We start from the raw sequence: 27,993 nt of genomic DNA on the forward strand, positions 1-27,993 counted from the left end.
GTGATGTTCTGGTTTTGCTGGTGTATGGTTCCTAGTCTCCGGTGGTGTCATATTGGGTTTTCTGTTGTTGAATGTGTTTTTACCTTGACCTGTTCTCATCCTTTCATCTGGTGGGTGTAGCAGTAATGTCTTCCTCTCCTGGTGGGTGTGGGACCAAAGTTCCATTCTGGTAGTTGCAAACAGTTCCAGTACTCTGATGTCTGTCCTCTTATCATGGATGGAGGCAGAACCAAGGCAGGGCCTTGGCAGTGTATTGGTGTATTGGGTCTCGGTGTTTTGGGTCCTGCTGCTGATCACAGATCTGGTGAGCAAACCCTTGGCTTAGTTTAATTTTTAAGAATATTTTTGGTTATTATAATTTAGGGTTTCTCCAATTCTTATACAGGTCCTCTGTTCATTAAAAATTTCTGCATGCATCCTGGACTTTATGGAGACTGTGAGAAGGTACAGGAGAGAAGACTGAACACACACCAAGATTAAAAAACAGTTTCCATTTACTAAGCCATCAGTGTAAGCATGGTTCTCTGTACAGCACATTGGATAGGACACAGAGCACTTTCCTTCTCTTGCTGACTTCCATGTTTCATACTACAGAGGCTGTTGCTGTCTATGTCTCTGATGCTGCTCTGAGAGATTATGTTTCTTTATTCTTAACCCAAAATCTGCTGTCCATTTACACAGTTCCAAGTCTTACCAGGTTCAGTTAGATTAGTTAAAAAACTGCAAGGCCTTTTAAAAGAAGTGTTGAGTTCTTAGCTTTAAATCATGTCGAATTCAGACATGAGTTGCAGCAACTGCCCCCTTCTTCTCACCATTGTGGCTACTGGCTGCATTCCATCTGCTGCTGTAACCTCTAACATGAATTCCCCGAAAAGTGTGGTAGTCTTGCCAGCTATGGGCTCTGCTTAGCTACTCCTTCCTGCAAAATTTTGCCTTCATTATTTTTTTCTGTCCCATATGTCTGTCTCTCTCTCACCAGGCGATTTCTGCATCCTGTTGGGGCAGGGGGAGGGTTGATCGCCTCTGACTTTTGGAAGCGAGGTCCATTTTGCAGATTGAAGTTCATCCGGAATGCTTGCTGTGCATCGCTCTGGAAGTTCCCTATCTTACCCTCTCCTGGTGTTTTCACTGTAATTGTTTCCATCTCACTTGTGTGTCAGCTATGTCAGAGCACCTTCTCCCTCCCATAGCCCAGAGAAGGCAAGTGCAAGCAAATGATAAATCACCATGACTTATTTTCATTACTGAGTTTTAATAATTTAATAAAAGAATTGGAGTTCAACCAGGGAAGTATTTATTGACAAAATTTTATTGATAAAATAACATTAAAGATTTATGAACAAATTAAAAATCTCTGTGAAAGAAAATTACATCAGCCAGTGTGTAAAAAAAAAAGTATGTCTATGCTGGGGATAAGGAAATGCTTTCTGTTTTGGATTGGCTGTGTTAAGCAACATCAGTAATAGTGTGGATCTTGATTCATAGAAAGGAACTATGACGTAATCCTGGAAGTCACAAGAAAGGCTAATATGGGACAAATGCTGTGTTGAAGATGCATCTTCTGCCTAGTTTTCATCGCCTTGATACCTGTTCCAACATCTTAATTTGCCTCCCTGCTTTGATCTGTCTTCTCTTCCTCAGCCCCCTGACCTGTGGAACATCTTGTTCCACAAGCATGGGCTGCCATTTCAGTGACAGCTTTCCCTCCTGGCTTGGGTCTGCTCTTTGCTGGGTCCTTTGGCCCAGTGCCTCTGACCTTGGGTGGCTGCTGCTTTGAGTATGCCTGGCTTTCTTCCCAAAGCAAGTGGTGATTATGAACTATAATAAAAGACATTGTTTTAAATTTTCAACTTGTTTTAGGTACTGACACTACAGTGTCAATGTCTTACAGATTTTTCAACCCACTGGATGTTGTATTTGGTTAGCTAACCTCACACACAGCAAGGAGGGGATTTTGGATTATTTCCTATCCTACATTAAAGCACTTAAAATCTGAGATCAACACTGAATGAATTTTTTTAACCCATAACTTTGCTTCCTTGCTCCTAGGAGCTTGAGGAAATGAGGACAATGAAAAGTTTTCTGTTTGGGGTTTGTGACTCTTCTGGGTCACAATTCTGTCAGATCTCCTGTACATAACCATCATTCTATTGACCCACATGACGCTGATAGAAAATTTAAGCTGTTCTTGGGGAACATGGAACTACATTCTGATACTGGGAGAAACTCATGGATTTTGATGGGAAGTTCTTCCTTTGATAAAGGGTTGTTGGGTATCAGTGGCTCCATCAGATAGTGACTTCTACATAAGACTCAAATGGAGTCAGGGTTTTTATCCTGGGGGTGGATTAGGACATGTTTGGCGACACTGAACTCAAATCAGATCAGCTATTCCAGAGTCCATGTTAAATCATCATCAGTAAAGTCCAGTCGAGCTCAGCCATGCATATAGACAAGAAAATGATGGCATTCCTCCCTGTTCCTCTGCTTTATGATGTGGAGTGATATGTGTATGCATGTGCCTGGGTGTACAGACATTTTTATATACACATATGTCTGTGCCTGTGTGTGTTTGTGTGTGTGTTTGTGTGTGTGTGTGCACATGTGTTTGTGCCTATTTGTGTGTATGTTCATGTGCTTGTGTTTGGGAGTGTGTGTGTGTGTGTGTGTGTGTAATAGGATATCTAAGTTTGGTTATCAGATTCTCAACCTGTTGGACAGAGAGAGAGTAGACAAGTAAAAACCATAATGCTAAAAGCTAAGTTGATATGAGGGATAAAAAGATAAAAGAAGAAACATGTGATCACATTCTTGCTTTAATTCATATCTAGACATTTCCCCACTAGTCCAATTGTAATAAATCAGGCAGTCGTGGACAGCCTGTACTTATTTGTCTGGGTTAATGTACCTTTTGAAGAAGCCCTCACTTTATTTGGGGAGACCTGTGCTCCATTAGAGAGGCTGGTGAGTCCTTGGGAGCAGTAGTCAAGGTGATACCAAGAACTACCACAGTGGCTGGTTTTCTGGAACCAAGTATAAATTCTCTTCTATAAGCCTAAGGGATAGCCTTTTGTGAAGGAGACTGGCAGTTCCATTGTAGCTGTGTAGTACTGGTGGAGTGTCTTTGTGGCCGTAGGGTTCTGGCTTTGCTCCTTATACTGTACCTTAGTTATTCTGGAAAGCCTTAGCATTGCCATGTTGAAACCAGATATTCAGGAAGAAGTGACCTTGAACCTTGATCTTCTTTGTACCATTCCATTGTGCAGGGTAAAGGCTGGGTAAGATTATGTCCTTGTGGCAAATGCTGGTATTGTATTTGGTAGTAAGGATCAAGAACCTATGGTGACAGCTAACAAGGTGTTTCACATACAGGCTCACATCTCACAAAAACCTTGTGAGGTAGGAACAGTAGATAATGCTTTTATTTTTACCTGTCAAAGATAGACACCAAAGACCACAGAGTGTGCCCTCAGTCATAGTAAATAGCAGGACCCAAACTTGGAACCATGTCTCCTGACTTTGAAGTATGCTTTTTACCTGTAAGCTATTGCAGGAGAGTTTCCAGTTGGATTGCAGACTGGGAAAAGTGCTCTGTAAGTAGACATGTAACTTGTATATAAGTCAGGTGGCTTAGAACTAATGCTTCAGTGACTAGAGACCTCTAGATCACTACTTGCAGGGACTCCAAAAGAATGGGATGTCTGTAAGCTGGCTTTCAACTCTGAATATTAGAAGATAGTCTAGGAGTCACCCTGGGCTCCCTGGGATCAAAGAGCAAAGGTGCAAGTCTCATGGCTATCATTGAGCTGTTATAGCACTCAGTGGGTTAATTCACTTGATCTCCTCATTGGATTGTAAACTTCTTCAGTCAAGTACATGACTCACTCATTGTATTCCCAGAATTCTGTGCAGTGCTACATCCTTTCAAAAGCTGAGTTCATAAGGATTTTGCATGTTCATAAGCTGCTTCTGAATTTGGTTGGAATGAGGTTGCTTGCATGGAATAGACCTTGGGGAAACTCAGTTGTCTTGGTGGAAGGGTGATACATGCCAGCACTACAACCTTAAGGTAGAGAACAGCATCCAAGTGACCCTTGTTTACAATGAAAAAAAATCTACTTTTATGGATTCAAGTTAGAGGCTCTCAATTAACCAAGAATCCATGTAAAACATATGCATTTGGTCTTTGAGTAAAGGCAATGTCTTTTAGCATGGAGAAAATTAGGCCTGTAGTAAATATGAATATGGTGTTATTTTAGTAACATGGAGAGGAATCTATGACAAAATATGATTAATCACAGTCGCAAATGATTCAGTGAAAGTTGGAAGAGGGCTCTATTTTTCTCTGGTTAAGTTTGCCAAGGCACATTCTCCTTGGTCCTTCTCATCTCCCTGCATCCTGGCTGTCACAAGTTCTGAGGACCCAGGTGAATCTTGACCAGGTGGAATCTGGGGACAAGGGGACAATGCTGCTGTGATTCAGACTTGGACCTCTGTGTGAATGCTCTTGGCCAGAACACATAGGCAAACAGTCCACGATGAACAAGGATCATCATTACCAGGCTAATGGGCTGGCCCAGGCTAGACTCAAGACCTGTCCCTGAAAGCAGCAGTCATTTACTACTCTTCATTGGGGCAAGTGTAGAAGGTGTTGCGGCCTGGTGAAGACAGATTCTTGAGTGGAAGAATTTTAAATTTAGGAGACAGTGTATCAGCTCACCAGTTTGTGGTACTCAGGATCAAAGGAGTCCTGAAATCAAGAGGTGGGTAACGGCTCAATAGCTCTGGGACTGGTAGAGGTTATGGGTCATCAAGAGGCCTTCCTAGTTGTGAAGACTGGTGCAGGCCATGGCTGGATGCCTGGTGTTTCCAGGTATTACTGCCAAGTTTCAAACATGGCCTTAATGGCCAAGCATTGCTTCTTTCAGATATTGTAGTTTCATTTTGCAGGGCTGGAGCCTGTGAGAAAACAAAGCAGAGGGACACATGAATCAAGGTTGAGGTTTGGCAAGGAAAGCTTTGAATGTCTTCTCACAATCTATAAGGCTCCACTTGCAATGGCCACTAAGAACAAGGAAGAGCATGATGCCAGCCCTACTCAATTTTAAAATTATGGCTTCATAGGTTTCTTAGACCCCAGGCAGCCACCAGGAAGCAGAGCATATTAGCTGCTGGTCCTACACAGCCTGTTTCAGGGAGGACTTTGGAGTTTGGCCAAGTTGAGGTTAGCATAGCTTTGGGGTAACATAAGGTTTGGAGTACCATCACCAGAAGATAGAAAACAGCACTGTCTTACATGGAAAGTGAATAATATGCTTCACCAGTGCTGGTCCTGATACCCAGTCACACATGACATCCTGGTGCCTGATTCCTGAGATGTTTGAATCTCATAAATTAACTGTTAGTGATTAGTTTTAGACTTTGCATAAGCAGTAGAGCATGTACTGATTAGTTCTTTCATCAAGTTAACTCAAGCAATCACCTGGGAAGAAAATGCCTCCATCAGTTTGGCCTGTGAGAATGTTTGTGGAACGTATTTTTTGATTAATGATTGATGTGGGAGGGTCCATCCCACTGTGGGTGATGCTACCCCTGGGCAGGTCATCCAGGATTATGTAAGAAAAAAAGCTGAGTGTCATGAGAAGCAAGACAGCAGTGTTCCTCCATGTTACCAGCTTTATTTCCTGACTCCAGGTTTTTGCCTTGAGTTCCTTCCCTGAAATCTCTTCCCAATGGACTGTAAGTTGTAAGATGAAATAGACACTTTCCTCCACAAATTGATTTGTGCATTTATCATCACAGTAGTAGAAAGCAAAATAGCATAGTACTAATAATTACTAATAAATGTAAATACACAAATTTACCACAGTTGTAACCAACCAAATTTTGTGTTGTTCAGTTTTTAGCCTACTCATTTGTATGTACAGTGATTTTAGTGACTTTTTTTCCCTGAAAAGAAAAATTTAATGTTTTTATTTAGTTTTTTTTTTTCATCAAATTTTAGCTGTTTCAAATTGTACGTGTTTTGTGACAAATCTGTGTTTTAACTGCAACCTGAAACCATCCTTGCATTGGTGCAAGTGGTCTTTTCACTTCTGGTACCTTTCAAAGAACATCAATACACAATTTAAAAATTTGTAGGTTAAAAATCATGTTACACATTTATATCATTAAAACCTAAATGACAGAAATTCTATGTTGCTAAATCTGCAGTCTCTATGGTTATTTCAATGATTAGGAGATATCAAAAATTGTAATTAGTACCAAACAAAAGATGTTACAAGAAAAGAAGTCAAACCATAGTGTAAAACACAATGTCATGTTACAGTAACACCCGTAACCTAAGTTTTATATGTACTGTTTTAAATGCCCTACCTGCAAACTACTTCTAAAGCTCATTTCGGAGGTACAAGGGTGAAACAGTTGTTTACATAAAGAAGCTAATGAGAATTTATTTTTCCTGAAGAGTTTTTATTGCTTACCTTTAATTAAAACACAATAAAAACTAAGATGCTTTATAAATTTTTCGATTTGTAAAGATTAGAAATAGGCATAACTATAAAGCATAAAGTAAGTTATCTCCGTAAATAACTGTAAATCCTTTTTTATAGATTCCTTTGGCTGTCTCTCTTTCTATCTGATAGAAAGGTACTTGGGAACAAACATGAAATGAATTCCACTTAATTTACGGAATGAGTTTTGAAGGAATTTAAAAAATACAGAGTTATTATCCGTGGTTCAGCCGACATTTTGAATATGGTTATTAAGTTTTGGACTTATAGCTGTAATTTAATTGAAGTTGGTTAAAGGACAGTATTTATATTTAAGGGACTAATAGGATCATGAAATACTTGTGCATTCAACTTGATCTTCTTAGTGATCTACATCAACTACTCTGTCCATTTGTCTTCATAGTCATCTCAGTAATGACTTTAGGGAGGTTCCCTGATTCTGAGAATAGATGGAATTTTTATTCAAAGGATTCATTATATTTCTATTCACCATTCACTATGTTTCTGCCTATAATTTAGTAACATTCCTATTTCTAGAAACCCAAGACACATGTCTTACATGCCAGCCATTAAATATCATAATTATAAAAATTTAAAGTCACAGCAGTAATCTTGGACATGGTCACAAATCACCTATCTTGACCTCAGCCAGCTTCAGAATCCATCAGTTACTCCTGACTGAATCTTTGTTGGGAAAGCTTGTATCCAGGTCTCATGCTTAGCAAAACCTTTGGTCATCTGACACAATTTAGAAAAGAATAAGTGCTTCTAATTATGTTAGTGGAAAGATAGCACTTAGCAGTTAAATGAATTAAATATCCAGTTATTTTAACTGTATAAATTACTTTATTGAGCTCAGTGTGGAAACCAGCCCTAAAATCTCAGAAGACACCAGAATTAACCAGAAAGCTCTTGAGCATGCCCTTTGAAACATCAAAACAAAACAAAGAGAGATTAGATTTTGTCAATAAGTAGGGTTGGGGAATACTGATATTAAGTAATCTTGTTTAACTGTATTTGTGATTTGAGACTGTTGTTTTGTTCTATGGTTCTGTAAGTGGGACTTTGGCCTCATGAATGCTGGACCAGAGGTTTACCACTAAGACAGTCCCCCTACCTGGGGTAAATCTTAGAGTATTTCTTCTTGACAACTTATAGAATGGTGCTGCACTGAACACAGTTTGGAAATTCTAGTGTAGCAACTAATGGGAAATGCTTGTCTTATTTCTTTAATGCATTTTCTCTGTAAAAATTGAACAGGTTAAGAAATTATTAGTTGTTTACTTATATATTGTATCTAAATTAAGCTAAATACTTTGGAAAATGGGTGCAAGTCATAAGTTTTTCCCCGTAATAGGCTTTAGACCCAGTTAGGGAGATAGTTTTATCATACATTATGTTAAGCATTAAGATATTTAGTTCAATATATACTGATTCCTTCTAAGTATTGGGGTAAGCAGTGCACATTAATGGATACAGTTATGCAGGGAGGAAGATAGAATACTGGAATAACAGAAGAGAAAATCAAGGAGGTGGTAGGATGTGCTTTGTTGGTGTTTTAGAATTTTGAAAGGTTGAGTGTATCTTTTTTTTTATTTTTCAAGATGGGGTTTCCGCTGTGGCTTTGGAGGCTGTCCTGGAACTAGCTCTTGTAGACCAGGCTGGTCTCAGACTCACAGAGATCTGCTTGCCTCTGCCTCCCAAGTGCTGGTATTAAAGGCATGTGCCACCACCTGCTGGTGAGTGTTTCTCTTAATTAAGGAAGAGTATATGAATTTCTTGGGCCCTTAAGCTCCTAGAAACTGGAAGGAGGGTGAAAACAATGCTTTGGTATATTTTAAAAAGCCAAATGCATTGCTAATCTATTTATTTTGAGGCCTTTGTATATAATTTCAGAGTGTTACAGTTCTAAGTCATTTGTCCTCTACATCTACTCGCATTCTTAGCCAGTGTGTTATCATGAGTTGCTTGACTATTATCTGTGATTGGGATGGCAGAGTAGTGTTTTGCTTACTTTTATATTCTTGAAAACTAGTATGTTTGCACTTATAATATCTGGAGCATGGTGGGACCTGGTAAGACTTTGCTGGCCAGGTAAATATTGATAGGAAAAAAATTGCAAAGAAGAAATTTGTGTATGCACTCTGAATTGCTGAGCCATCACTCCAGAAGATTATAAATGGAAGTGAACAGAAATGTTGCACTTTTAATTGTGAAAAACATCAAAAATGGTTATAATATATAGTCTATCCTAAAATAAAGATGAATCAGGATCATTTCGTATTGTTTAAGCAATCTCATTGTGAAGCACCGAAGGCCTAGAACCAAATACAAGGTGTTAGGACAGAACGACAAAAATACAAATATTAAATGAATTGGTATCTGTTTATGCCTGGAGAAGCATGAGTTGAAAATGGCTTTAATGACAATAGCTATAATTTATGGAGTACTTATTCATGATTTCACAGAGCACTTGGTTTAGTATCTAATCTTGTTGATTCACCACAGTCCAGGAGATGATTATTATCATTCTCATTTTAGAGATGAGAAAATGTTAGTGGCTTATAAAATTACTCCAAGCTTACACCACTGTGAAGTGGGAGTCCGGGTGGTAGCCAGTCCTACTCACCTCCAGTTAATGCACAATGGTAGGAACATTATGGGATGAGATTCTTTGAGGATATTAATATCCTTTTTGTTTCTTTGGGAAAGATGAGCACCCCAAAATAAGCTTCAAGTTTGACTTAAGAAATGATTACCTTTCCAAATGGACTAATGACACATTACTTGGCACATAGCTATTCTAGTCGTATGGAGGACACCCTGCCTCTTTGAAGACAGAAAACAACAGGAAGATGGAAATGTCTGTTACAAGCACAGCCAAACCAAGGCCTGGATGCATAAAGGCATATCTCTGCTTGCTAAGAGCACAGTGCTACTCAGAGGACTGTGTGGAGTACCTTAGGCTTCCCAACACTTCCAAAGCAATCCACGTGCTTCTCTGATTTGGAGGTCACATGAAGGCTGACATCTGCTTTTCTTCTTTGTCCTAACTCAGTGAATATGTAATTCCTGTACAGCCAGACACAATACAGGCAACTCTTGGGGTAGAGTTCTCACTGTTAGACTTCCAATGTTGTTTTTGTGTTTATCTTTTGGGAAAGTCTTCTATTGGCCTTTTCTATTTAGTTTTTTTTTAAATTACAATGTTGTTTTATACTTTGTGGTATTTAAATGTTAATCAGAGAAAGTATGTAAAACATTTGTAATCACATAATATCATGCAGTGAATTGTCATGGTGTGTGTTTGATGAGGACTAGTTTTGAAGAGGAAAACAAGTGGACCCTACTGTCGGCGTGCAGCTCCTTTAAGCAAAGGTTCTTCTTTATCATCTTGGTTCCTCTTTATCTCTGGGCAGGCTTTTAAAACTGTTAGTGAGATGACAGAGTTTTATGCTTATGTTTCTCGTGTGCTACAGCATGAGACTTGTATGTGATGAGCCCCAGATGCTAAATCATCTGAAATTATTAATTATTTTGTGTTTAAGAAAAATGAGGAAGAAAAACCCAGAGAACAAGCTTCCAAAGACAATGGTAAGTACTTAAGGCTTCAATGTTGAAATCCATCTTAACAGGAATTTACTTTCCATGGAGCCTGCTGGCTGAATGAGGCACTTTGTTTAAGCAAGATTATGGGACGGTGCTTGGCACAGTCCATTCAGAAGTTTGACACACACTCACCTACATGTGCTTGTGATCTTTTTACATGGAAATTTTAGTTTTAATGTCCAGTTTCTGATGAACAAAAGTAATATGGAAGAATAGCAATATTATAATGTAGGTATACCTCTAGTGGAGAGATAATAAGTAAAAACAGAGTCATACAATCACAATAAGGTAGCAAAACACAGTAAAGGTAAACAGCAATGGAAACGAATATGGTAGACTATTACACACCATTATATATACTTTTTAAATTGTTCATTCGTATTTTAGATTATAACTTTTTGGACATTGGACAAAATTTGAACACACTGACATCCTAATTATACCAATCATTCTTGGCAAAACAATGGCATGGCAATTCTAAATGTGCTTCTTTTGTGGTTTCTCTCTGCAAGTTCACTATTGACTGACTGCCAATGCACAATTTGAAAGCCATTCATTTCATTGCAGAATTGCAACAAAGTCAGGCTTGGCTTTGTGCTTTCTGTCTCTGAAAACGAATTCTGACATTCAGTACTATCATCCTACCAGAGAGTGATATATGCATAGGAAACTGATTCTGAGGACATGATTTTAAAGTGTCTGCCCCATCAGAATTTGGGGGCATTCCTTCCCAAACTGAAATTAGCATAAAGGAACATTAGCCTTGTTGCTTTAGTTTCTAGGCCATTTACAGTAGAAAATACTTATGTTTTGTATTTATCATATAGAATATAAGTTTTCATAGAGAAGTAACCATCAGTTTTGCCTTGAAATATATTAAGCACACATAAAACACTGCAAGTATAAACTGCAAATCTCCCAGGCTTGGTAATCGCAGGAGTGGAATTTAAATGCTATAGCAAAGATGTTAAAGCAATGCACAATTACAGGATTTAGATGCAAACACCAAACTCATCCACTTGGGAGTCTCTACTTTTAAGAGTTTTCTTCTTAACTCTTATGAGGTAATAGTGATTGCTATGAGATGTTTTTGTTGTTTTTATTCTGTGTACAGCTGTCTCTTGCTTTTACACACACACACACGTAAATACAGACATGCAGGCACTCACACATCGAGTCAAAGTCAATGGCAGTGGGTGGTTTATGTCAGGACTGGTTTTGACGCTCCTCTCCCAGAACAAGATAAATGTAAGTGATGAGCTCCTGGGGTTGGTTGAACTCATTTTGTATTCAACACTCTGCCTGGCCCCTTTCTCATCTCTTTCTCCCTGTCTTTGTATGTTCAAGCCTACTTGAGTTTCTTTTTTCTTTTGTAGAACTTGGTTCTTTTGATGTTCTGCAGGGCACGCCCTTCAGCAAAGAGTCCTTGCCAGGAATCGGAAGCATCAGCATGCAGCTCTGAAGGGCTACTGTACAATAGCGAGCCCTGCAGCCCAAAGCAGAACCTTTTCTCTCCCCTAAAGCAGCAATGCTCAGTGTCTTCCACCACCACTGTGACTTTAAAGGGCTAAAAACTCCACAATATAAGTGCAAAGTACGGATTTGTCAAGTGTTTGACCTGGTTGCCCTGTGGTGGTAATCTAACATGAGATGTGTCTGTGTGGATTATACACTCATTAATTCGACCGAATTTCTCCCTCAATTACAAATGAATTTATTTCTGCTTTACGGCTGCTGCAGTGCCAGTATGTATAAGAACTGTGGTGTCAACATGTGTGGGTCCTGGATCATCTGCTTCTCCTGACCATTTTCTACCAAAAATCATGTAAGAGAGTGCAGTGCTTTAACTCTTCATCTGCTATAAACAAAGGTGAGAGGAATGACATGTAAGTATGGCAGGGCTGCTGTTAGGCACACTGTCTACATGATTTGCAGAGAGACTGGAGAGCAGCAGGTATTAATCACTTCATATCCACAAGCAGCATATTTATGGTAGAAGTTAAAAACATTTAATGAAAGGGTTACGTTTTCCTTAAGATGCCCATGTTTACTCACATATATTTTATGTGACAAATCTTTCAGGACTATGTCACTGAATTAGAACTTGGAACTGAAAACCAAAAGAACAAAACAAAACAGGCAATAAGGGAAAATCGTGCATTTTAAGTTTATACACACAAAAGAATGTTTCCAGCCTAAAACTTCCAAGTAAAACTAAAATTTAAATGATAGTTAACTCTAACTTTTCCCAGGTATTTAAAAGAAACTTAAAAAAAACAAAATAATTAGAAATGCAAGCTTGATAGAAATTTGGCCATTTTCTAACTTGACTGACTTAGAAAACCACCTTGTATGTCGGATACTTTGTTAATGAAGGACACTGAGCTCATTCTCCTCTAAACACACTGCCAGCCATTACTGAAAAAGCTGTCATTGTTGAAAAGTTGATCTGTGAAAAAAATGCAAATATACCAGCAAATATTTACTTTCAATTGCTTCAGATTCAGTTTCTTAAGCCCAAGGCCCACTATTGGTATTCTGTGCTTGTGGTGTTACTGCAAATGACTAGAGAAATAATTTTAATGGCGATGCTGCATTCATTCTGTATTCTCAACTTATTTCATGCTTAGGTAATAAATCAACCAGATGATTGTCATACTTTTTGAACACTGATATAAATATACATATATGTACATATATATACACACATACATACATACATACATACATACATACATACATATGTATGGATAAAGAAGTGAATATGATCCAATTTTTCAAATATAGGCAGAATAGGAATATTTTTAGAAAAAATAAGGAATAAATTTTGTAACAAATTGACACATACACACGCAACAAAATGATTGCCCTTCCTTCTTGACTACAGGACATCCTGCTGCCACCAGAGTGCTGCCAAGTTATCACAAGTGGATCAATCCTAGGGTCAGCATCGTTTACAACATACAAACGACCTCTGACAGCAGTGGGACTCCTGACATTCATTGTCACCTGAGAAAGTTTTAAGAGCACAGGGACAGAGAGGGGACAAGAATGCCACTCTTGTCTCCACAGAGTCATGAATTTATCACATTTATTTTCTCAAGATCACACAATATTTCTGAAATTAGATGTTTTGGACATATTTGAGCTTACAGTTGGTCAGGTGCACAGGCACACGTCAGACCCTGCAGTGTTCTAGTGCTCTTCGGTGTGGCAATGGATGACTTGGTCAGCTCATGCTTCCTATCCTGGCTCATAAACACCAGGAAAAGCCTGGCTTGTGAAGAAGCTGTGTCAGGGCTCACAGGTCAGGGAAGACTGCTGCTTTCTGCACCACTCTGGTCCAAAGGGTACTGTGTATCTGCAGTAGAAACTCATCTTGCTTTGGGTAGTTGTTGTCCGTTACCCTCTTTCCTGCTGGGATGCTATCTTTATTTCTTTATTTACTTTTTTAAAAATTCATAGACTTTATTCAACTTTCTTCTCTATGTTTTTTTTATTTTTTTATTTGAATTAGAAACAAGATTGTTTTACATGTCAATCCCAGTTCCCTCTCCCTCCCCTTCTTCCCTACCACCACCCCCCCCCAACTAAAACCCCACCTGTCACATATCCTTTCTGCTCCGGGAGGGTGAGGCCTTCAATGGGGGGGGTTATGAGTCTATTGTATCCTTTGGAATAGGGTCTAGGTCCTTGTCCCACTAAAATTATTACAGCCTTCACAGGGTATGGTGGCACACACCTTTAATCCCAGCTCTTGGGGGACAGAAGCAGATGAGGGCAAAGTCAGCCTGGTCTGCATACCTATAAGTTCCAGGCCAGCCAGAACTACACAGTGACAACTTATCTAATAACAGCAAAGTATTATAGCTACAGCTATACCAATTGCTTATGAAGAAAAGAAACCTATGAATGTAGTCAGATATTTTTCCTCTTAATAATAGCAGTTGGATTAGAAATAAGATTCTTGAATTTAATATTTTAATTAGGTTTTATATTAAACATTTAATTACAAAAGGAATTGGAGGACACACTTGAGATAAGACACACAGGTAGCTAATATAGAATGATCACTTTACTGATTAAGTTTTATCAAACAAACATGTAGGTTTTAGGGATCAGATTTATGCAATAATTGAGTTATTTGAAATTGTATTTACTAACTATTCTCCAAGGCTTTGTTTTGGTTTATTCTTCAATGCTACTTACTCACTTCAATATTTTCTGCTTTTTTGTTTTGTTTTGTTTTTATCCCCATCCTCTGAGCCCCAGTAAATTGGACTGAGTATATAGTCTAGAGTTTAAAAACAAACAAACAAACAAACAAAACAAAACAAAACATCTGGCTTATAACTCTTGAGGCCATGACCTCTTTTTTGGGACTCCAGGGACACATTATTTCCAATCTTCCTTATATAATAAAGGAGAAAGTCTTGGGGGTTTGTGACTGAAAAAATCAGCATCAAGCTGTCTGAGCAATCCCAATGCTGTGGTGTTTTGATTGCAATGTCTTATTTATGGAGAGTATTTATAAATATACTCCCAGCCACACCACACACCACCACTGTGAGGTAGGCACTAACAGATCTAGGAAAGCAGAAATGAGTATGTGTGTGAGAGATGTGGGGCTGATCTTTAAACAGGTGTGTGTGCGTTCAAGATGAGGTGGCCACTGAATGTTTTCTTTCCCCATCTGTTTGTCTTCCTCACCATTTCCTACTCTTGGGATGAAATAGGAGGAAGTTGTGTCATTTACTTTTCCAGACTAGCAGACTTCCACAGTAGGAACATACAGCACATGCTGGCTGTGTGAGTGAGCCTTCAGCCTCAGTGTAGAACAGCAGTTCTCCACCTTCCTAATGCTGTGACCTTTTAATACAGCCCCTCATGTTGAGCTGACCACAAAACCATAATATTAATTTTTTGCAAATTCATAACTGTAATTTTGTTATTGTTATGGATCGTAATGCAAATATCTGTCTTTTCCACTGGTCTTAGGCAGTCCCTAAGGTTGTTTAATCTTTGGAGGTCGTTCCACATCCAAAGGGGTCTGACCCACAGGTTGAGAATTGCTGCTCCAGGAAGTGATAATTGAATGATTATCAAAAGACTGAAATCCCTGAGGTATAGAAAAGCTTTGAAACATATTGAAGAAAAGGGTACCCATGTTATCGGTAATTTATATCACAGCAATTCTGCTCAAATGAGGGTTCATAAAGGCAGAGTGTGGTGATAGCACACAGTGGGTGCCCTAGCACTTAGTGGGTGCACACATTCTCCATATTATGTTATTCTTGACCTTCTCCAACGTGGATTGAGATGTGTATGTGAAACTCACTCCTACTCATTACTGTAGCTTGCTTTCACACACACACCCCCATGTGCTGACTCACTACATTTGTGCTGGGTGCTGAAATTCTACACACAGCCATTGATGTAGGCCTTATCTCTGCATGGAATCCATACTAGCGCCTCAGTGAGCTGCTTATTGTCCCAGGCTGGTGAATGCTGTTGCTTTCAACTGTAACGGTCTTGCTACTTCTGGTCATTTAGTGGAATTAAGAGCATTTGGACAGCCTGGGATTCCCCAGATCATCCCTGTGGAAATCTGTGACCTTGCTTCTGTCCCCTTTCATCAAGTGCCATGTGCCTAATCCAATGACTTCTCCACCATTTTATTTGTTTTTAAGGAAAACGTTTCTCACGTTTCCTTCTAAATGCTTCCAGTTTCTCTCTGGCATATCTCCAGCTCTCCCATGTACAATGCTAAATTCTAGAAACAGCTAAACACACACACACACACACACAGAATAAATGTAGGCCTGGCCTGATCTAGAGTTCCTAAAGGGGCCTTGGCCCTTTCAGACACCAGGGAGGTCCATGGACTTAGGTAGGAACCATAGGAATGCAGGGCAGCAGACAGACAGACACCTGTCACACAGGCAACTGCACTCCAACAACCCTGTAAACTTGCAGGTGAATTCTGGGCTCCACAACCCAGTGCAGCTAACTGTTATCTTGCTCCAGCTCTGTGCGACGTTGAGTAGGGGAGGCTTAGGTTCTTTGTCGAAGTCTCTCAGGTCTTTCTGGTACCAGCTGAATTCCATGTGCTGAGCTTGACCCACTTACATCAGCTTACTCTACTTGAGACTCTTAACCGAGGAAGTCATGTGCTCATTCCTGAGCTAATCATATAATTTCCATATCAAGGTTAATTATATTTATAAAATAATTAGCATCTACTTGTCTCGTAATAAGGGTGGTGATAAAAAAATATGTTCAGGATACATACTGGAAACCTAATGAAAAGATTTTTATTTACTGAGTATTAGAGTAAATGTGGGCTGTTCTATCATGATGAATATATTGATCTAATTTAAGGCAGCACTAAGCTTGAGTTTAAATAGTAGGAGTATGCCATTTAGAAAAATTGTACTGTCTCTTGTAAATTTTTCACATATTGGGAACTTGTCATTAAAGTACAAATTAAGGGCCAGTAAGATGGCTCTGTGGATAAAGGTGCTTGTCACCAAGCCTGAGTTCAATTCCAGGAACCCATATAGTGGAAGAAGAGAATTAGCTTCTGAAGGATGTCCTCTGACCTCATATGCTGGTTACACACACACACACACACACACACACACACACACACACACACACACACACACCCCAAAGCACGAATGCACACCTAGGCACATTAAAAAAAAACACAAAAATGCAGTGATTTGTATTGGTTCCTTTTTGAATACACAAAGGTATAATATTATTATAATATTACCTAAGCATCTTTCTGTAAGTACTGTTTTTCTTATTGGGATTTTCTAGGGTTATCTTATTTTTTTTTTGTCTGGGTTTTGGGTTTTCCCACCTTTTACAATCTAGCTATTATTTATTATGACAGTGATGTTTTATGAAAAGAAACAAGTTGCGTTTATGATGACATTACATATTTCTAAAATTAAGTAATCACAACTGTGATTCTCCAAACATTTCTGTTCATGATACAAACAAACAAATAAACAAACAAACAACAACAAAACCCTCTCCTATGACAAGCAGATTACCGCTGCCTGAGCCTCAGCCTGGGGGCTGGTTGCCTTCTGACCTGGAGGCCATCAGTGGTTGGCGAAGGTAAGAAGGGGTGTGATCCTGAGTGCTCTATGCAAGGACTTGAAGATGATGGATTAGAGACAGCAACTGTGAGTTCATCTCATCTGGCGCTTAGTCCTCTGATCCTGTGGCTTTCTTGCAAGCCTCCCATTCGTGAAGAATATTATAGAACAACAGATGTGAGCGTGCTAAGGAGGGGGAGGGGGATGGGGAGCGCAATTCCAGAGACAAGGCAAGATTTACTCCAAGGGGACCGCCACTTCAAGTGAGATGTTTTATGCAAAATGAAGCACAAATCACCTGCAGTTGGAAAACCTTGCCAGAGTGCAGCACAAGTGAGGGAGCGGGTGGGTAAGCTGCACATTCAAGCGCTGCTTCTTGAGAAGCTTTGAAGAGAGCGGGCAGCGACCCCCATCCTCAAGCATCAATGAGCCCTGAACAGACTCATTTGCCATGAAGGATGAGATGAGGAGATGCTGGCGCCTGGGGCTCTGCCTCTCTGTGCCTCCTTCCCTGAGTCGTTCTGGTGGGTTTTTGTGTCCCAAAGTTGTCCCTGTGCAAACAACAGGTTGAATATTGTAGGTGTGGGTTATTAAAGTGTCCCCGGGACAATGGCAGTCTGTGTCCCATTTGTAACGCTTGGATTAATCTTTGGAAAGTGCACACAAAATGTGACATGATGTTGGCTTCCAACATTACTCAGTCTGCATAGCAGCAAATCCTGCCCTGTCTCCCTGGAAATAAAACTCTGCAGACTGCCCCTGCCATCTCAAAGCGACCTCTCATTTATGCCGCTGAGTAGGGACACCCTGGTAGCACGGCTGTGAGTGTGATTTTGTAGTTTGGAGAGACTCTCATGATGGAAATAAATTGTTGTCTATCTTGTCAACAACCTTCCTAAAGAAAGTTTGCAGTTAGGCAAATCCCATTTTATTTTGATTCCCAGGGAAGAAATAAGAAAGTGTTCTCTTTCAAAGAAAATACCACATTAGTTTAGGATTATAAATGTTTAAGTGACAAAAGGCCTTTTGTCATTTTGTCTCTCTCACCCTTATCTTTGCTTGTTGACTTAAGTCTGAAGGGGAGTGCTGGTAATACAAATGGAGAACCAGGTTCCGTTTTTTTTTTTTTTTTTTTTTTTTTTTTTTTTTTGACTAGGAGATGGCAAAACCTCGAGGCTTGGTTTTATCTGTTTGATGTCTCATTCTTGGGAAAGGTGTAGATGGCATGGTGGAATCTGAAAGGGGCCTTTTAAGTCAGTGTGTATAAGAACACCTCGATATTATGATTCTGAAAAAATAATTAAGAGGTCCAAGAGTTATGGAATTCCCATAGACACAAATAGGATGACATTATCTCATATCCAAGATCCACTTTCTGTGTAGGAGGAATGGAAATTGCCTAACAAATGGAATTCAGGAAAGGTGAATCAGGGACTCTCAGAGAACAGCAGCTTTCAAAAGGATAGCCACATGTGGTTTGTCCATGTACTGTGCTATAAGACGGAAGAACAATATTAAGGAGCTAAGAATGGCTTCCTGCAAATTCACAATGACTTCTTTCCACATCAAAGCAAGTTGATGCTCAGCCCTTCGTGTAGACCATACTTCCAATTCCTTGTTCACTGCCTTTCATAAGTCAAGTTCAGAAATAAGAGATATGAAAACAGATTATGTTTAAAATATGGTCTCAACTTGATTGACACAGTGAAAGTCAATGCATATTAGAGTTTATTTGTAAAAGAAACTGCTTTTGATGGGGTGGGTACATAGTGGATACAAAGGGCTAAAGCTACAATCCCTACACAGGGTTCAGAGTTCACCTAAAAGTGAGGAGCTGTGTGACCTAAAGGACAGGGCCATGAAGGGCCGGCTTGGCATAGATGTAGCCCCATTTAGAACAGGCAGTACCTTGGTTGTGACACTTATAAGTGACCCTGAATTTGGCTGTACTCTACTACTGGGGCAACTTGGCCAGGAGGAAGGCTGCACAAGGGTTCACAAATGACCTTGTTGAATAGACCGAAACTTGCAGCTTGACTCTTGTGTTGACTCCCTCCATGGCCTCAGTTTCTACCCTCTATATGTTCACCTGGACACGATGATCTTACAGGTGTGTTAATGCAGGATGTCTTGATCTCTGGGCTGTGAGTTCCGAGACAGGGTTTCATATGCTACAGGCTTGCTCAAAATTCACCATGTAGCCAAATTTGGCCTTAAACTCCTGATCCTCTTGCTGCTTCCTCCCAGGTGCTGGCTGTGCTGGTATATTTTTAAGATTGGGTACTAGATACTACAAAAAGCAACACCAAGATCAGAATATAAAGAAATCAGTTGATACTGGGTGTGGTGGTACATGGCTTTTATGCTTTTATTTATCCCAGCACTTGGGGGCAGAGGCAGGGGCATCTCTATGAGTTTGAAGCCAGTCTGTTCAACATAGTGAGTTCAAGGACAGCCAGAGCCACAGAGCTACGCAGTATGATGCTGTCTCAAAAATAAAATAAAATAAACGCCCTTCACCACTTGAGCTTCATAAAACAAATTCAGCATGTTCAAGAAGAGTCCACGCTATACAAAATGCAGAAGAGACCTGACCCACTCTATGTATCAAGAGATTTGTGGCCTTTTACTTCTAAGGCTTTTCTTTCAGGTCTCTGGCCCACTCCTGTTTTCAGGAGAACTTTTTCTTTCTGAACACACGGTCTTTATGTCTATTTCAAACATATGTCCCTGGTCCACTGCATTGCCCTCAGGCTTGAGAATCTGGATACTTAGCGCGTGCCCCTGCAACACTCTGAAGGGCCAATCAGAACTCAGGTCCTCACCTAATAACACCAGGAGCCAGAGATGAGGAGGGATGTTGCAAACTATGTGGATCTGACAGAAAGCAGCCCATTTCACAGTTGGCTAATGCCATCATCAATTTGGGGATGTCAGAATAAAAGAAGACAATAACGCCAACAGAGTAAATCAGAGTACTAGATATGGCCAACCAAAAGCAAGCACGTGTGACTTCGAATTGACCCTGTAAAGCAAAGGGGACTCACAAAGGCTGTGTTTTAAACAGACGATTGTAAAGGACACTTTAAAGGGCTTGAACACCAAGTTTATTTGCTACTAATGGAAAAATAAAATAGGTTTAAAGTCATACATCCCTCCACCCACCTCAAAGGCTAGTCTTTAAAAACGCTATGACTTAAAACTAAAATTTCAACATATGGAACCACAGCTCCACCATCTGGCTATACAGATGACAGCAGGCGTCCCAACAATTCAGGAAGGGAAATTCAGGGTCTTGAATTTGTCAATTCACCTTAAAAAATTAAAAATCTTTTTAACCGTAGCACAGGACAGTGATCGAGATAATTGGATGGTTAAAACAGCAGGATTAAAAGTTCAAAGCCAGACTGGGATACAGAGCGAGTCCATAGCCTGGAAAACCTAGCAATGTTGTCCACTCTCAAGTAGACTCTCAAGAAGTCAAAAGGGTTACAGCCCATTGGCGGGCGCTTGCCTAGCAGAAGTGGGGCCCTAGGCTGAATCCCAGTGAAGTTAGCAGTCTTCTTTGCCTTTGATAGAAAATAAAAGGCTTTAAACATATTCCCTTTAACCTGGCATTAGTCTGTTGCCATTTGGATAAACAGGCTGGCTTCATGGATATCCCACCTGCCCGTGAGCATGGCGTTTAAGATTGTGGCTGACACTGTTAAAAGTTCTGCAGCTGTTTAAATGAAACAGCCCAATGACAGATGCATGTGACCTTGACTTAAGATGCACACTTAAAAGCCTGCTTTTGAACACACAATTTATAGCTCTTTCCATTTATTTGAAGTCCAAATGTCCTCTAAAATAACTCTGTATTGTAGTTTTGTGAATACATACAATTTCAAAGTAACAGGGCGATATCTGTGGTTTCATCAGTACACTCCTCTCAAACAGAATTTTTTTGTTTGGCTTTAAAGATAAAAAGTCAGTTTTCTCTAAATTCCTCACTCATGTAGGATCTGTCTATGGATCGACACATGTGCTGTATTAAATGGAAATGTTTTTATAACACTATTTGGAGACGACTGTGAACAAGGACCTGAGCTAATGGCTTTAAATTGATTGAGAAATAAATGCTGTCAGTAGTGCTCTCGGGAACCTGTTATCACTATTTTCATTTTGTAGATGAAGAAAACGGAAGAGAGACGCAGGCAGGGTAGCTTGCCTAGGGTAATACATTGGACCACCACACGAGGGCCTACGTGGGGAGCATTGTCAAGGAGGTCACCGGAAGTGATTTTGGATTCTCACCGTGTGTGTGTGTGTGTGTGTGTGTGTGTGTGTGTGTGTGTGTGTGTGTGTGTGTGTTTGTGTGTGTGTGTGTGTGTGGTGTGCCATGTTCTACAAGTACACCAATATTGATTAGACTATGCAATAAAAACTAGGTTTTTGACAGAATGAAATTGTGATGCCATTCTGACCAATTGGCTTTTGTTGTTTAGGACAGGTGGCCTTCTGATGTCCGTTTGGGTGTTTGGCTTTTATAGCAATATGATGTTCTTAGAGCCAAAGATCATCTTTTACCTCATTCTAGAACACTTGACCAAGTATCTGCTCCTGCAGACATCTTGTCTGGGATCTTTGTTTGGGGTTCACTTTCCTACAAACTGGAAGCCATAACAGACTTTATTTGTCAATGCAAGAGTCAACAGTCCCTGAAGTAATAACCAACAGCCCTTCTGTCCTCAATGCTAGCTTTGGTACTGAGGAAAAAGTATCAGTGAAAACGAATTAGTGAAAACCTCTGGCCCTAGCTGGTACACATTTGGTGGATGGAGAAAGCAACAGGGTGTGTGAAAGTGAGGCAGTCTGTTTGGAAGCCAGCCAAGGAGAAGCTCGAACTTGGAAAGATGGTCTGAATATGGGGTGTAGTGGTTACAACCAACCTCACCTTGGATGCTGACTTTGTTTCTTCTTAATTCTGTCCTTTAGACAGACCTAAGCTTACCATATGTGATCTAGCCACCAGCTATTTTCTCCCAATATGCTTTGCTTTACATTTTGCTGTCATCGTTTTAGAACCCTGTTTATGGTTAGATAGCTGTAAAATTCCCTAATGTCCCTATCACTTTATAGCAGTAAGGCCAGATGCTCAGCAAAACCGCTTTGACTGACCATGGGACAAGCCAAGAGAACATGGGTAGAAATTACTGATGTTACTTTAGGTGGGATTCAGAATAGGCCTGAAGTTTTCCATTATTGCTCCCATAATTCCACGTGTTCCTATTACCTCACCAATCACTTGGATTTTAAAGAGCTAACTTTAAAGTCCTAGAGCAGAATAAAGTCATCAGAGTGAGAGCCAGTGATCCATTTTAGGGGAAGGAACTAGAGCTGAAACCCAGGGCCTTGTGATGCTCTACCACCTAGTTGTATTCCTGGATTTTCATTTTTTTCTTTTATAATTTTCTTTTATTGAAAATAGTTTTTGTTTCATATAATGTATTTTTATTATGGTTTTCCCTCCCTCTACTTCTCCCAGTTTCTCCCTACCTCCCCTCCTATCTGGATCAATTTTCTTTCTGTCTCTCCTTAGAAAACAAATAGGCACCTAAGGAATAATAATAATAAAATTAAATAAATAAAAAACAAACTAGAACAAGACAAACAACCAAACAAGAGAAAGAGACACAAAAAAAAAAAAAACATAAGAAACACACATAGATGCAGAGACACACATATCCACACACTCAGGAATCCCATAAAAACCCTAAGCAAGAAGCCATAATAAGCAAAGGATCTGTAAGGTAGAAAAAAATAAAAGCAACAACAACAACAAAAATACCTTGACTTAACATTATTAGACAAAGAATCTCTAAAGAGGTCCTTAAGAGTGAGTTTCCCCAGTGAGAATCCTAGAAGAAAGCTGGTTTTTCATTTACACATGGCTATCAGTTGGAGACAGCTTTTAGGTTAGGGATGGGAGTTCACTTTTCTCAACTCCAGGACCACATCTGGTGCAGAGCCGTGCATGCTCTGTGAGTTCATATATGTGCCAGCCCTCATGTGTCTAAAAGGCCTACTGATTCACATTTCTGAATTAGTCCTTTGGGAAGTTCACTCAATATACTTTGATCATATTATTTCCCCTCCCCCTCTTCTATCCACCCAACTTTGTATCTTTTTGTTTTTAAACTATCAAGTCCAGGTTGTGCTGCCCATGTATCTCTGATGTGTGACCTTCCACTGAAGCAGAATTGACCTGCCAGGAGCCACACTATTGACCAAAAGAGACTCCTTTGACAATGGAGTTTCAGTTAGGGGTGGGACTTTGTGCCCGGGTTTTCTCTGTCTTGACCTTGTGCACACTGTCACAGCCACTGTGAGTCCACTGTGTATGTGCCCTGCTGTTTGGAAAACAGTTTCCTTGGGGTCACCCACTGCCTCTAGCTCTTACAATCATTCAGTCTTCTCTTCCATGATGCTCCCTGAGTCTTCAGGGGAGGGGCTGTAATAGAGATGTCTTTCAGTGTCTTTCAGTGCTCATTACAATACCTTCTTTGGAGATGGAGATTAACACAGAGACTCACAACTGGTCAAAGTGCAGAGTATGAGAGACTGAGGATTGCTGAGTCCTAAATGGGACCTAGGTCACACTCTGTCTTCTTTTCTTTTTGCTCCCCTCTCCCTTCTCTTTTGCTTTCCCCACCCTCTCTCTTCTTCCTCCTCCAGCCCATCATGCACACAAACACAAACAAGTTCCCATTATACAGTCTAGATTGCCTTTCGACTCACAATCCTCTTACCTCAGCCTCCCAATGGCTGGTGTGCACTTTGGAATTTGGGTTCGGAATCATCACATAGAAGATGATCCTCTGCTGCCAATTGTGTATGATTGAAAAATATGCTGCTAGGCTAAACAACTGGTTTTCTTGGAACAAAGGGACATTCTTTCTATCAGATAGGGTAATTCCCTTTAATGTTGCTTCTCTCTTCACTTCAAAAACTATTGAATGCTATGGTAAAGATTGATTTTTTGCCTAGTACCACTTGGAATGATCACTCTACTATGTTTGCATGTTTATATTAAAGCTACAACTCCCAACTGTGCTTTCTCTGCCTAGACAAAGGCTGCCAGAGATGGTTGGAAAAATTCTATCTATATAGATCAGGCCATCATAAGGCCGGGTGAATCCTCCACAATGAACATTGGGTTCCTATGTTTCTCTAATGAGTCACCCTGTCCTTTATTCCTACAGCTTTGAACATTCATCTTCACCAGTGATATGCAAAAAGCAGAATCCAACAGTTGGTGTCCACTGCTCTGCTACTGAACCCACAAGCTTACATGTAAGCATATCCGCCTTTGGTCTTTCTTTGACATCACAATGAGATTGTCGTTGCTTCCGTGGGGGACTTGCGCCTTGGGTTCCACTCCTTTTTACTTTTTGATTCTCCATCTGTGGCTGCATTTTCAATGTTCATTACAACTGCCTTTTCATTTGCATAAGATCCTCAAGTCTCTTCTACTCTAGCACAAACAAACAAGTAAATGCCTATGCCTTAGCCTTTCTTGCTCCATCACCATGTCCCAGTCAACTTACTCTTCCTTTTCCCATATCTGTCGCCTGGCTCTGGTTTCCAGCATCTTTAATTTTCCTTCTCCTCCTACTTTTTCTGAATACTGTTCTTACCAAAGTCTTTACCAAAGCCTCTTCCAAGTTACTAGTTCTAATAGGTAGCCATGCTCTCTGAGTACTTGACAAGATTGACCGACTATTCCTACTGAATAACATCTTCTCTTGGCCCCTGGGACCACTCATTCTTTTTCTCAGCCTCCCAGTTCTCTATCAGCTGCTTGTTGGTTTTAATGCATGCTTTTGTCCTTTGATAGAGCTCATCACCCTTGGTTCTTTTCTCAGAATGAACTTTCTGTTAAATAGGCTCACATATTCCTCAACTCATTTATCACCTCTTAACACTCAGGGTATACCTGAAGCCCAGGCCCCTGGCCCCATTCACTTCACAAGTCTCTTTGTACCTCTCACCTTGGAATTATGACCCTACCCTCTCACTGGAATGCTGCAAGGATTCCCAGAAGGATAACACCTCAGGTCCTGCTCCCAAACTTTCTCCTCCCTCAGGGAGTCTTTAAAACAGGAATATGATCAAGTCACTCTCTACAGTCAGTGCCAAAAAGCAGTCCTGAAAAATGGGACTTAAAGATTTTTTGATGCACATTGTGAGGAGACAAGCTCCCTCCTATTGTTTCCGGCATCTCTCAGTTTATTCCTTTTCCATCTGTTTCCAGCTAGAGCTTCCTCCCTCCAGTCCTTGGAACAGATGCCCTTCTCTGACCTCAGGTCTCTGTTCATGCTGGCTGCCCAGTCTGAATGGTCCCTATTTTCTCTACCTGGTGAACTTTCAATAATCCCTCTGGTTTAACTTGGAATCTGATCTTCTTGCGAGCTTTGCTGAGCCCTGTTCTGGGTTGCAAATTACCTTTTATGTCCTCTGGGATAGCACTCATCACAGTTCATTGCCATTTCCTGTTAAATTGTCTGTCTTCCCCAGTAGACTGTAAACATTACCACGATTCCAGTATTTACAGCTGTTCAGAAATGGACTGGAGTTTGTAAAAGGTAAGCAACTCAAATGGCAGGTATGTGGCTCACTTAAATTTTTATAGTTGTGTCATTTTCTGTCCTTCCTCTTCTTCACGGGTCATATGTCCCAGCCAAGCTACTCCATCTTCCTGAATATGAGCTGTGCTTTTGTCCTCTGTCATTTGGATTATTTCTTTCCCTTTTCTTAAAAATCTTTCTCTGTACTACCCATATGGACAGTATATTCAGTTTTTAAGGCCAGATTCCAAAACCATTGTCCTCACAACGTACTTTATCACTCCAGTGAAAGATGACCTTGTTTTCCTTTAATTCTCAAACATTATGGGCTATTTTAGGTACCAACCAGACATCATCTTTGTAGTGGTCAATGCTGTCTTTCAGGAAAGCAAAGTCTTGGAGAGAAGACTTCTCTTTTCTGAACTCTTTGTAATCTGCTGTGTCAGTTTTCTGGAACACAACACACTTTGCCTTGTGGTGCAGTTGTACACAGACCTGGTACCCCTTGAAATAAAATAATAGCTGTGAAATAGTAATAGTCTCATAGCTGAGTGTGTGCAGTGCCGTGTGTGTGTGTGTGTGTGTGTGTGTGTGTGTGTGTGTGTGTGTGTGTGTGCGTGCGCGCGCGCGCGTGCACGCGCGCGCACACAGGCACATTCCTCTGTGTATGTGTAATATACTCACAAAGTATAAAATAGATGGCAAATACATCAGCAGGTCAATTCTTTATGATAGACAGGACTTCTTTTTTAAAAGTCATCATCCTGTTTTCTAGAGCCTACTTTATTTATTTATTAGTAAACAAGCAGCATACTTCCTTCATTTTGGGTGATTCTGCCTCACCACGCTCCTCGCCTCCTTCTCTGTGGCTCCTGTCCCAACTTCCTTTTCCTTGCCCCACAGGAGCCCCCTTACAACTTGCATACCGTGTGTGCTCTCTTGCTTTCTCATCCTCTTATCTTAAAGCCTCCTTTGTCTCTCACATGGGCCCTTTTCTAGCGTTCCGACTTCTCCCCACACTCACTCCCACATAAGCAGCATAAATAGCAATAGAAGCCAGCACCCACACATGAGAGAGACACTCACTATTTGTCTTTCTGAGGCTGGGTTTCCTCATTTAAAGAGTTTTTAGCTCCATTCATTTTCCTGCAGATTTCATAAGTTCTGTTTTCTTTGAGGCAGAAACATCTCCTGTGTACAGGTGCCACATTTTCATTCTCTACTGATCGGCTGGTGATCATTTAGGCTGATCCCATTTTGTTGCTGTCATGAACAGACCAGCAGTGAATACGGATATCCAGTGTCTAACAGCTGGAGTTGCTTGGATGTAGGTATTAGAGTTAGCTTCCACTTTTCAGTCATTTTTCCTCTCATTTTATTTTTCTCTCATTGCTTGTGTAGTTTCCCTCTGTATCTGTGGTTGTCAAAGCCCACTTCTACAGCTCACACACTGCTCCTCTGTGGCAACTGCTGAGCATTTCCTGCCAGAGGCATTCAGGTTCCTGCTGTTAGCTAGTAGACCATAGCTACCACAGTTATGTTGTTAAATTGTTGATTGGTTTCACCTGAGAGATGAAAATAGGTGAGTGGAGAGCTGGAGGAGTAGGTCTCTGGAGGAGTGGGTTTGGGAGACCCACAGCAGTGACTACAGCAGAAGCTACAAAAGGCAACTGTGGCATTGGAGCAACAGAGTGGAAGCCATAGGGGTTGGTATTCTACTGTACCCAGGAGTTGGTATTCTAATGTGTCCACTAGAGGGCACTAAGAGAAGGCCAGAGGTGTTGGTGAACTATCAACAAGGATGAGGTGCATAGTTTTGCAGGCATGTGAGTGGGGGGATCGGTTTGCTGGCATGTAACTGGGGTGATAGCTTTGCTGGCATGTGGGTTAATCCGGCAGGAGACTTCTTGGGAGTTGTTATGTCTTCTAATTCATAATACATAACCATTTATATTCATCTTGTATAATTGTTATTTTCTACTAGCAGTTTCTATTAAAATATACTCAGTTACTGAAGGCCAGTTGACTCTCATTGATCTTCGCAGTGGACACAGCTCCTTAAAGGATGTGCACGGCAGGCTTTGAGAGCTCATTCCCTGTGGAGTGTTACTCTCTCAGCCTAGATACATGGGGGAGCGCCTAGGCCCTGCC

The 27,993-nt window shown here is 40.4% G+C and overlaps 1 protein-coding gene across 1 annotated transcript in view; it reads right to left on the reverse strand.

Moving 5' to 3' along the window:
• Window positions 1-4,800: 4,800 nt before the first annotated feature.
• Grid2 (glutamate ionotropic receptor delta type subunit 2) overlaps window positions 4,801-27,993 on the reverse strand; it is a 1,393,268-nt gene continuing 1,370,075 nt past the window's right edge. The window contains exon 16 of the mRNA XM_035448865.1: window positions 4,801-4,959. Coding sequence (XP_035304756.1) covers window positions 4,801-4,959 — 159 coding nt within the window. The remainder of the gene's footprint in view (window positions 4,960-27,993) is intronic.

This window comes from Cricetulus griseus, chromosome 8 (assembly GCF_003668045.3).
Source record: "Cricetulus griseus strain 17A/GY chromosome 8, alternate assembly CriGri-PICRH-1.0, whole genome shotgun sequence".
NCBI lineage: Eukaryota > Metazoa > Chordata > Mammalia > Rodentia > Cricetidae > Cricetulus > Cricetulus griseus.